This window comes from Trematomus bernacchii, unplaced genomic scaffold (assembly GCF_902827165.1).
Source record: "Trematomus bernacchii unplaced genomic scaffold, fTreBer1.1, whole genome shotgun sequence".
NCBI classification, from domain to species: Eukaryota; Metazoa; Chordata; class Actinopteri; order Perciformes; family Nototheniidae; genus Trematomus; species Trematomus bernacchii.
The window spans coordinates 7,884,996-7,897,171 of NW_022987593.1; the positions used below are offsets into that span (position 1 = coordinate 7,884,996).

General features: G+C 40.1%; 1 protein-coding gene across 3 annotated transcripts in view; it reads left to right on the top strand.

The window, feature by feature from the left end:
• Positions 1–12,176, top strand: part of lrba (LPS responsive beige-like anchor protein) — a 185,632-nt gene that overhangs the window by 19,011 nt on the left and 154,445 nt on the right. For all 3 annotated transcript variants that reach the window (XM_034130210.1, XM_034130213.1, XM_034130211.1), the window contains exons 2-6: positions 5,496–5,727; positions 8,090–8,190; positions 9,206–9,301; positions 10,770–10,891; positions 11,688–11,814. In XM_034130210.1, the coding sequence (XP_033986101.1) occupies positions 5,496–5,727; positions 8,090–8,190; positions 9,206–9,301; positions 10,770–10,891; positions 11,688–11,814 (678 nt within the window). The remainder of the gene's footprint in view (positions 1–5,495; positions 5,728–8,089; positions 8,191–9,205; positions 9,302–10,769; positions 10,892–11,687; positions 11,815–12,176) is intronic.

Consider the following 12,176-nt stretch of genomic DNA (forward strand, 5'->3'; position numbering starts at 1 on the left):
CTGGGTAATTTCCTGCCCTTTGGTGCAAAGTGGCCATCATTTGTTGCTTTTTCTCATCTTCGGCATGACATGGCTGTCTGTAAAGATTTAGAAATCTGGCCTGTGTAGTTCAGACCTCAAATAGCTTTTTAGTAAACGTCTACTTGTTATGGTCTCAGTCCCAATTTCATAGGATTTACACTACACTCATAATTTTGGAATAAATACATGCTTTAAAGTTTCTTCGAGGAGTTTTTAACTTGTTACTTAACAGTCTCAAGGACCTACATAAGCATCAAGACGAGGCTATTTCCCCTAACCCTTTTCCAAAGGAGAGTGACACGCAACAAGAGGCCCTGTAAACGTGACATACATACACCGTCAATACCTCATCTCTCATTCATACATTTTAGTTGAATGAAGGAAATGTATACTGGACCTAAATGTCCATCCGAAACAATCAGGCTTAACTGTATCTTCTCTTTCTCAATATGCTAACCTTTTCACCCTAGCAAAGCTAAAAGCATTTTTTAATATTTGTTTATAGATATTTCCACAAATGATTTGCATCCCCACTACATTCAAGTTTTTTGGCAACTTTTTCTTTGCAATCTGAAAAAAAATGACAGATAGGAACATTAGTTAGGACACCAATTTTCCATCAAAGTTCCATTTTGCATTTCCCCAACCTCTTTTATGCAGCCTGTAAACATGGCTGTGTTGTTTGTATGTGGTAAATAAATTAACATCAAGTCACACATTGTCATTGTTGACACTGGGTTTCATATCTCAGATTTCCAAGAATCCTCACACCGTCATTGGTACCCGACGCACAGGTTCAGCTCAGGCCACAGATATGAATCCCGGTTCTGGCGTATCATCAACCCCTGTGATCCTCCAATGTTGTTTTCCATGGAGACCATAGAAGCCTGTTTGTGCTTTGTGTTACGGCCCAGTGGCTGCTTGGCTATTCAGCCATGATTAATTCAGGCTGGCCTTGGGGGAGAGCAGCCAGGCTAGGTTACTGCGCCAGGGATCTGGTGTCTGCCATAAAGACAGCTTTTTACCACAGAGCTCTGCTTGGCTCTACAAGAGGGTAGAGCTAGCTACCGTTCACAGCTGTTCCTAAAATAGAGCAATGTACATGATTGAACTGAACAATCAAAGAAATTGAAAGGTTGTAAACCTCTTTGCCATGCACCAATAGACACATTAGATGTTCTCACTTAGCTATAGGAAAATGCACTTTGTTTTCAATTTGCATCATGGTTCAAAGTATTACAGCCGATTAATGGCAGCATCATTTAGTCTTTTTGTAATATAAAGTATTCTTATTGTATATTGCTCTTTGTTATACCCAGTTACAACCTTGACGTTGTGATGTTTCGCACCAACATCACACGTAAACAACACATAGTTTCCAGGTTTGGAGCAGAGTGCTGCCTAAAGGCCCAGACACACCGGGCCGATTTCAGCCGTCGCTAGATGTCTGGCCGTCGATGAGCGTCCTGTCGCCCTACTCAGATTGGTGTGTCCTGCACCGTCGTGTCTTTTCGGCCGTGTCGACACCTTCCGCCGCCGATTCGACATGTTGAATCGGTAGGCTTGTCGGTACAAGGCCGTCGGCAAAATAAATCACTCTGATTGGCTGTTAAGCTTAGCGAATCAGTGCATGAGAAGCGAAACGGAAGTGAGGGACCCAAACAAACGATTAAGAAGGCACACACAGACGGCTATTCTTTTTCATTTTCATCTCACCTGGACGCAAGAGTTTATTTTTCATCATGGCGATCTGGAATGAAGAAACCGAAATGGAACGCACACGCTATTTGTTGTTTGTTTATATCACGCAGTCTGTTCTTCTTCTCTCGGTGTATCACGCAGTCTGTCTTCCGGTTGTTGCCTCTTTTGAATGACGAATACACACTACCGCCGCCTGCTGGTAAGGAGAGTTATTGCCACTCACGCATGCGCAGTTCGTACGTGCTACTTGGCCGTCGGCTGAAGTCTTTGCGGTGCGTTCCAGTGCGACTGTTGGCCAAGACGCAGGAGACGTGAGGCGACACAACAGTCGTGTTCCGTCAGGACGTGTTCTTTGGTGTCAGTTTGGTGTGTCTGGGCCTTTTAGATAAGGTACATTTGAAAGTACCAGTTCTTTTTTTATGTCCACAGACATAACGTGTCAGATTCTCATTGACCTCTGGCTTTGACACATTAAGTCTAAATTGCACGGATGATTTTTCGCCTAACACTGAAGAATTTTGAGTCTTTAATGATAACTTTGAACAAATCTGTTCAACGATCAATCTTTTTGTTATCTTTTGAATTCTATAAGATAATGACAATTGCACATCACAAGTTCCTGTAAATGTTAGTTTATTTTGTCAGTCTAGACATTGCTGGTGAATCTCTTCAAACAGTACCACCCACTGTGAGATAATATGGCTAGATCATAGTTTAATTTGTCCTTAACTTCTGATTGCAGAGAATGACAAACAAGGTCCAATCTCAGCCCTGTCTCTGTGAGTGTGCCAGGTGTCTGTCATTGCGCTGTGCCACTCTGTCTCCATCCATATATGCGCTCTTGTCTCCTTGGTCAACGGACTTTGATGGATGGATGACTCGTACACAGTGTCAGGCTCATAAATCAACAGTTACTGTGGCAAAATGGCACCCGGCCTCCACTAATGGCAGACCTGGCTGCAATCTATCCCCAAAGTTAATACATGGCACAGTGTGATTTATCAATGACTTGCTGAGAGACAAAAAAGGGAAGAAGTCAAGTTACCAGGGGGGCATTCACTGGTGCATGTGTTATTACTTTAACCCTGGCTTGTCCTAACAATTGTCTGGTGGACATTTAGACTAAATTCACTTAGTTTTTAATTTAGTAATTTTCCGTCAAAAGATGACTTGGTATTGGTTTGCCCATCTATCCATCTATCTATCTATCTATCTGTTACTATACCATTAACTAAGTCTGCACTATATACATCTTGATACAGTATATGTTCCTTTTTTAGGCTTTTTGCACAACTCTGACTTAATTTAAGAGATCTTTAATCCAAATGAATATCTAAAAAAACTAGTTGGATCCACCCATGCTGTTAGTTTTGGTTACATGGGATTTCAAATATCCATATCTATATTATAATTGGTCTCTAACCCAATACAAGCTATTTTGAAATCACATTTTGTTTGGGGTCTTCATAGAATTCATATTTTTCAATGCGATAATTTGAAAGAATGCTTTTAACACCCACAATACTATATTAAAAAAGTTCTCTCACTTCGGGTGGTCGCAGCAATCTCAGATCTGCGTGCATCCAAACCTTTGCAAAGCTCTCCATGGAAAGATAGAAGTAGGACGAAGAGCGAAAACATTGGCATTTTTGGTAGGGCTGTGCAATTAATCGTATTTTAATCTCGATTACGATTTTGGCTTGCAACAATTACGAAAACAACTTAATCGAAATAAAAAAATTATTATTTGTATTTAAAAAAAAAAAAAAAAAAAAAAATGTAATTTTATTAGTTTTTCAGTTGAATTATACTTAAAGTTCAGGGTAATCAACTGTTAAAAACATACTGTTCACTTTTTCAATAAATGGATGTTTTCAAAGTAAATGGATAATCGTTTTTAATAATCGTGATATCAATTATTGACCAAAAATAATTGTGATTATGATTTTTGCCATAATCGCACAGCCCTAATTTTTGGTCAACCCAACCTTTTAAATGACCTCAAATTATAGTAAAGTTCCTTTTTTCTCCTGCTGACCTCTCATAGCCTCACAAATGAATTTAAGGGGAAGATTTTCCTGTCGCGTAGTTATTGCTCAAACGATTACTCAATGGAAGGAAAATTAATTTTCAACAGTCCTGCTAATAGAATAAAAAATTGAGTCATTCATCAAAGTGAAAAGGCTCAACATTTTGTGTTTTCAGCTTCTTTAATGAAAGAGTGGGGTTTTTAATCCATATCCAGAAAGATAATAAATATATTTAGATTCAAGATCATCGGCATTGCAAAACTCAATGTAAAAATGTATAGAATTATTAAAAAAATTATCTCATTAAACTACAACAATGACTGAATTCTGTGTATTTGTAATGATTTTATTATTTGTTACTATGAAATATGTTACATGTTAATTTAAAAAAACAAAAGCGTAAGGATAAAGAAAATAGGCTTTGTGTAAGATTGATCTATATGGTTCTAATGTTGGTAGTTGACATGAAGAAATGAGCAGATATCTGTGAGAGGAGGTTAAAGGGGACAGTAGGTGAGGTGTGTGTCAGTGTTCTCATCACTTTATCCACTCCTCTTCAAGGATGTTGTGGCAGCAGCATACCCCGGGTTCCCCTCCTTCCCTATCTTCTACTCAACACACATGCCCAGTTTATCCAACCTCACTCATTTTAATGGGACAGTTTCCATTCCCTGCACCAAATCATATTGTTTTCACATCCAGCCCGTCTAATGGGCGGCTACGACAATCTCACATTCATTTTTTTCTGTCCAGTCACACCTTCTTGATTTTAACACGACAGCCTTACCCACAATATTAATATGGCACCAACATTGTTATTTTCCTTATCTTTTTCTATTAGGCAGGGTTCAATAATAAAAATGTCATCGCAACTATTAAGAAGTGACAAATTATGACATTTATGGTTCATACAATTTATTTTCACACACAAAGCACATTACTCCTTCACAATAAGACAAGCCTTTTAGCTCAGCGGCTCCTGAGCAAGCTCCAGCTGGAGGTCACTGCTAAGGCTGACTTACACCGTGTAATGCATGTGCTTTTATGAATACAATTTGTGTTTATGATTCAAGATAAAGGCTTGTATAAAGGTAATTGGCTGTAAAAGAAAATGTGTTTCTGTTGTCTTTGCACACAATAAATACATTACTGAGTGTAAATATGTATACACACTGATGCTGTTTTAATACAGATACAGGGACCAGGTCACTGTATTCTATCACTATGCATTTTCTTAAAGATTAATTTGGCATTGCTTTGTCAGATTCTGTAATATTTCACGGCTTCCTACAGGAATAAACAACCTCCAAATACACTTCTCAGTGTTTGAGTCTGTCTGGAGGATGTCTAACTTATTTTAACTGATGTTGTTTGATATATTTTTGGCTCTGGGTTTATCTCGGTGTCCCAAGGCAGTTGTAAACGGTTGAATCTGCTGTCAGACAAACAAACAGACCGACAGACTGACAGAGACCTGTGTTTCTCCCCTGACCTTTAATCCACTTGGCCAGCAGCAGCTCTGATGCATGATTAATGATCTGTGTAGCGCTGTGCACACACAAAGTAATGTGAACACATGTAAAGGCTATTTCGAAACTTGTGGTTATGTTTTGTTTATTATTGCTATTGTTTGACTTACTCAATAACTGACTGAAACACCTTGTCTCAACTCCCCCGTCTCCCTCTTTTCTCTCTCCCTCTCTCCCTTACTCCCTTCCCTCTCTCCTTCTATCCCTCCTCCAGCTGGTGGGAGGCCAGTTTGACCTTGAGATGAACTTCATCATCCAAGAACCCGAGAGCATCGTGTGCATGGTGGAGCTTTTGGACAAGTGTGAGCCCACCTGTCAGGCAGAGATCTGGAGCATCTTCACCGCCATCCTCAAGAAGAGCGTGCGCAACCTGCAGGCGTGCACTGAAGTGGGGCTCATCCAGCTGGTGCTGCATCGCATATCCACCACTGACAGCATGATCGCAGGTACCTAGTGACAGCACTTTGTGCGAAAAGTAATGTGTTGTTACAGCAATATAAATAAAATAATACAATTTGTTTTGTAAAGTTAAAGGCAGCGATTTCTTTAAAAGGGTTGTCCCTGATTATATGAATTCCCAGCACACATCAGTGTTTCCCCTATATACAAATAGTGGCGGCGCAGCACCGCTGCTGAAATATGCACGCCGCTGCCAGGTACCCAAAAATAAAAAATTAATCTTTTTTTTTAATTAAAATAATAAGTGGCGACCCTTTTTCATTTTTGATTGTTTATGTGGATTTGTAGTATTTGTGTTACTGTATGTTCAATAAAGGTGTATTTTTGCTAAATCTTGAGACATTGCCACTGTATGTACTAGGCAGGGCCGATTTTTGGCATAGGCGGTCGCCGAGGGCGCCAGATCTGGGGGGCGCTGCGCTGGTAGCTCTGGGAGGGGAAAAAACATTTTTGACCGTTGGCGCTGATCCTAATTCTCGGCCTTGATGTAACAACATTCATAATTAAGTAAATGTAACACCCTTTTCACCCCGGTTACACTTTTCATTTGCCCTGTACGATGGGCGCTGTAAGTGATGAAAGTGTGGGATGTTGGCTTATCAGGCGCCCGCAGCTCACAGCCAAAGTGGGAGCGAGAGAGCGAGCGAGGGAGAGAGAGAGAGAGAGGGCGCACCGGTACAGGCGCTGTTGTTATTAGAATCTGGTGCTAGCTGCGCTAACAGATATAAGAAGTAGATGTTTCTACAACCAGGGTGGAGGAGAGCTCTCCTGTCAGACTGAGAGGCTCAGGGAGGTAAAGGACTCTCTGAGTGTTTAGATAGTTCATTTTATTCAGACTCCCAGAAAGAGTCATGGAAATGTGGCCTTTTAATTCATGTGTTTACCAGAGATCAGCTCAATAGTTTTTAGGAAATTCAGCATGGGAAATCATAAAATAAAGACTAATATGCTAGAGAAATGAACCTAAAATGACCAATTAGTGGACTAATTGACCAAGGGGGGTAAGCCTTATTATGAAGCAAATGTATGGGCTATACAGCTCCAAACCCCACAGGTCCCGGTAGGCAGGAACAAACGGTCTAGCTGAAGACCCTTTGCTTTGAGCTCTGTGAAGTGAGAACAAGTAAAGACATGAACGCCAACCTCAGGACACAATTGCGTATTTGGAAATATAGAAACAAATTCTATCTTTCCTATCCACTCTTCCCGTATATTGTAACCTCATGGTTTCGTCCTTCATGAGTTCATATACAGAGATGTGTTGCAGTCAAAACAGACAACACACTACTCCTGTACAGACTCCCCAGAGTCCCAGTGTAGTCTGTTGCCCATCTGCAAATTAGTCAGAATTAATCCTACAGTGTTCGGCTCAGTGAACTTTTGCGAGCTAGAACAGCGCTGGCCTGGAGGGTTTGTGCAGTCAAGCAGGGGTGATACAGCCCAGTGGTAACTAGGCAGCTGAAAGTAATGATCATACAGTAGTAATATCCACCACAGTACAAATGCTCTGCCCTTCCCTGAGAACTGTCTCATAGAACTGAAGCAATTTATTTTATTGATTGACATTTCAAAATGAAAAAACCTCTTTTATTCATATTTTACACAGTTTTTTTTCAATATTTGTGTTTGTTTTCTATACTTTTCCGGGAGTTGACAGTTGAGCGCTGACAGGAAATGCAGACAGATATGAAGAATGACATGCAACAAAGGTTTCCGGCTGGATTTTAAACTGTAAATGTTGCAGTTTCAAAAACCACCAGGGCACCAGAACTTTGACTTTTTATGTTGCACTTGCAGTAGATGTGCAGACTGTCTCTTTCTCTCCTCACATCCATGGACTGCTCTGAATCAGTTTGTTGCATAAGACTTAGCTGAACAGCAAATATGAAATACTTGTGTGCATATACTGGTACTAATACTTTGCACGGAAATAGACCCACCAGATAAAAGTGCCACTCATCATTATATTCAAAGGTTTAAACCAAGGCTTATGTATGTGCACACTACTCATATCTGTCATACCATGCCCTGTCATTAGTCCGTAATAACTAATGAAAGAGGCTGCAGACTCCCAGAGTGCCTTCTCTATTTTATCCATGTTTTTTTTTTTACTTGGGTCTTGCTGACCCTACTTTTTTTAATGTCTGAGCTGCTTAGCTTTTTTGCTTCACTTCTGCAGCTTCACTGTAATGATGAAAATGCCAATAAAGGTCAGGTGCCAGCTCAGGAATTATTATATATATTTGGGACTCATACTCACTTCTAAAGTAAATGATTGTATCTTCTTAGTCTTTCTGTGTAATTATAATGTTTAACCCCTTTCTGAATATGTGTGTGTGTGTTTTGCAGACCTACTGGTGGACATGTTGGGCGTGCTCGCCAGCTACAGCATCACAGTGAAAGAGCTGAAGCTTTTCTTCAGCAAACTGCAAGGGGAGAAGGGCCAGTGGGTGAGTCGGAGTCATTCCACGGTGATCTGTCTTGGTTGTCTGGGACCAGCGTGAGGAATGTGCTAGCTACAACTGCTGCCATCCCACAGGCCACTGCCCTCGTCACAGGGACAAGATAAATCATGTGAAACCAGAATACTACTCTGCCAGAGCACCACTACATTACTGATATTCGGTTGTTCATGGTATATCCAAAAAACGTGTATTTTTTTTGCCAATATTACGCAAAATGTTAAGAATTGGCTTTCACAAATTTAAAGTTTTCAAAAAACAGACTGCCTATTTGGTTTTCTGTCGGTGTGTGTGTGCATGCACCTATAAGGAAATAGCCCCAGTGAACTCAAGATGTATGATGCATGTACTGAAGATAAGGTACTACATCTTGGCAGGACCCGTGGCACACAGGGAGAGACAGATGAATGGAAGTAAAGTAACCCATCAATCTCTGACAGTAATCAAATTGTCAAGGAAATGGGGCTTTTATTCTCCTAAGTTTCACCTCACTCTCACTTTCAAGCCGCTCCTGCCAACGCTCCTCTCTTCATTTCATCTTTGGGAAATATCCAGGGTGGTTATGATGATTGCAAAACTTTAACTACAAAGTGCTTTGCTATTGCACTCTATAAACCACAACCCTGTTGAAAATCGTAAAAATATATAGGATTTTTTTTTTATCACTCGCAATAAACAAGCTGCAATATCTGGATCTTTAGAGCAACATATTTGTGATGGATGTACTTTTCAGTTCATACACAATAATCAGGATATTATGAAGTAAAAGGAGATACTAAATTCAGAATGTGCTGCTTAGCAAATCTCTGGTTGTCAAACTTTGATGAGGTAAATTTAGAACAAGCAGAACCAAAGCTGTACCTGCTTTAATCATTTGTGGCATCATGCATAACAAGTAAGTGTGTCATTTGGGTTCATATGCTTTCATGTGCCTGTGTGTGTGTGTGTGTGTTTTGACATCAACACCATCCGTGGTGTAATACGTTGTGTTTTCTTCCCTCAGCCTCGCCACGCAGTGAAGCTTTTGTCAGTTCTGAAGTACATGGCTCACAGGAACGGCCCTGACTCATTCTTCAGTTTCCCGGGGAAGAACGCAGCTGTGAGTAGTATACTTCATAGTGCCGTACAATGCAACACAGAATATAAAAACATCCCATAAAGTGCGTTTGCACATAGGTGATGAGCTGGACTGCGCTTTTGAATGTTTCAATACATTAGCATCAATAATCCCTGCTTCATATTATTGCAAAAAATGCCATGCCAGCAGATTGTGGAGCCTCACCATGACTGTTTCCCAAAATGTAAAATATACATACATTTATTATAAACTGATGGTGTGAAAAAAAGTGAGCACTTGATATTACATGATGAGTTCTCCTAAATCATTTCATAGTAATTGCTTTCTAAGCTGATTTCCTGTGAGCCAGCCATTCACTGACCCATGCAGTTTTTCAACAAGCTTCACAGATTCTCTTAGTTATTTTCTACCATTACAACTCAGACCCTTTTACAGCCTCAAAGACTTTTGTACTCTTGCTGAAATGATGTCAAGTATCTAAAGATTGAGCTGTTTAAATGCATGATGCTTTGGCTGTTGGCTTTTTTTTTTAGCTTTTGGACTATTCAAATCATGCTCTGAGAATTTGGGTTGTACCGTCCCTACATATTATCCCATTCACAACCTTGCTGTTCTTTGTTGATCAGGCCACACAAACAGGCTGTGTCCTTTCCTTGTCCTTCTATAGAAGCATAATGTATTTACTTTAACAACCTTTATTTTGGTTGGAGAGTGGCACACTGTGATGAATTCTAAGTAAACAACAAGCCCTTGCACTTGTTGAACAAAACACAATACAATATACAGAATCATTTTCTACAGAAAAAAACACTTAAATATCAATGTTTAATAATTTGTATTAAAAGTTAAATGTGTCTGCTCTCTAGTTTTAATGGTACAGTTTGTTTCCTCATCACTGCACTGAAACTTCCTCTCTGACTCAATACATCAGAACTACTTTTCAAATCAATGCTACACAGAAAAAAATATAAAAACAAACAATGTGTAAATGTCTTCAGACTGAATCTGTGTTTAGGAGTAAAGGACACATATTGTCACACTAAGAGTAGTGCACTTTTTATTGCATTAAATGTTCTTTGTACACGAAGCTACAGTATGTAATTGTGTGCACCATTGAATGTTGCCTTAGGCAATGTCAGGCCCCTTATATAGTGTATGTGGTTGCCAACTTCTGTATATAACCCTCCATTGCCATGGTGACGGTGCTTTTACGTGTAAAAGCAAAGCAGGTTTGGGTCTGAGACCTCATCTTCCTGTGTTGCCCTGCTTCACACATGCATACACACAAAAACATTATTTAGAGAAATATTTTTCAAGGGGCCTTTGCTTGATTACTTTTTGTGGCCTTTTGATATTCATTTCCCCGGCTTCTGGTTGACCTATTGTAACCTTCTAACCCAACTGTTTTTTTTAAGTACATTTGAAAATGATCACTGTTCCACTACTCATACCATGTCCTCTTTTCTGTTTGTATTTGTCTCTCTAATAGGCTATAGCTCTGCCTCCTATAGCAAAATGGCCGTACCAGAATGGCTTTACATTCCACACGTGGCTCCGCATGGATCCTCTCAACAACATCAATGTAGACAAGGACAAGCCTTACCTGTACTGGTAGGTAACAATGCCAACCTATGAATAATAGATGCATTATTCCCTTTGTTTAGCATTAAAATGTTTTTTTTAATGTATGTATATCAAATATACAGATATGAGAACTTTGCTTAAGGACGTAACTCAAATAACACAAAGAGAGAGGAATTACATGAAATGTTTCACCACAGGTGTATTCATTTGAATTAAGGTGTCTAAGTTTGAACTTATGCATGTGCACATGTCACCAGTAAACAAAAGATGTATCATAAACTCACTCCCAAAAATATGCTGCAGCAGCCTGCAGCCTCACAGATGAAAAACGCTTGTACTTCTCTCTCCATCTTCCCTGTCTCATTATCCTTCGCTTCCTGTCTGTGGAGCGGAGAGTTGGTTGATCTTCTTTTCAACCAATAATTAATTTCTGTCAAAAATCTAATTTATACAGCAGTGATCTGTTTGGACTCTTGTGAAAATGATAACCGACTTGAGTGGCCAACGAGCTGCTTGAGAGCATTTGTAATAAAAGCTCCCCTTCAGCCTTGTGCCCTTTTAAAAAAAAAAGAGAGATTAATTCACTAAATCACACTGCCGGGGCCCATCTCGCCGGGGCATGCAGAAGGATGAGAAGAATCTGTGAAGTTGAGAAATGATTGTTTGCTATCGTTATCCTTTTGAGACCCTTTTAAAGTGTTTATATGATATATTAGAGACTACAACCCGTGTTGCCCTTGAAGGCAGTCGGCTTGAAAGTGTGCAGCCTCGCTCGGAAACTAACCCTTTGTGTTTGTTTTTTCCCATGATTTTTCTTTTCCAGTTTCCGCACCAATAAAGGCATGGGTTACTCTGCACACTTTGTGGGTGGCTGTTTGATAGTGACCTCATTAAAATCCAAGGGGAAAGGGTTCCAGCACTGTGTAAAGTACGACTTCAAACCACAGAAGGTAGGAAAAAAACAACGCAAAGCAGAATACAGGCATTGGTTTGGTGACCCAGGCACATGCAAAGACAAATCCTGGATATGTCTCTGTAGATGGATCACAGAAATCATATGTTAGCACCACATAATGAATCACATGCACACACTCAAACACACATGTGCGCTCACAATAAATCTAGACCTTGCTGCACGAAGGAACTGTCACACCTTACCTGACTCTGGGGAGAAGCTAAGCTAGAAGGAGGAGGCAAGAGGGAGACCGTAGAGAAGGATTATCCAATACCCTGAGTCCCTTCCAGGCACATCATACTCTGGAAACCATTCAAAACATCCTTTGCCTGTGGACAATTTAAAACATCCTTCTCC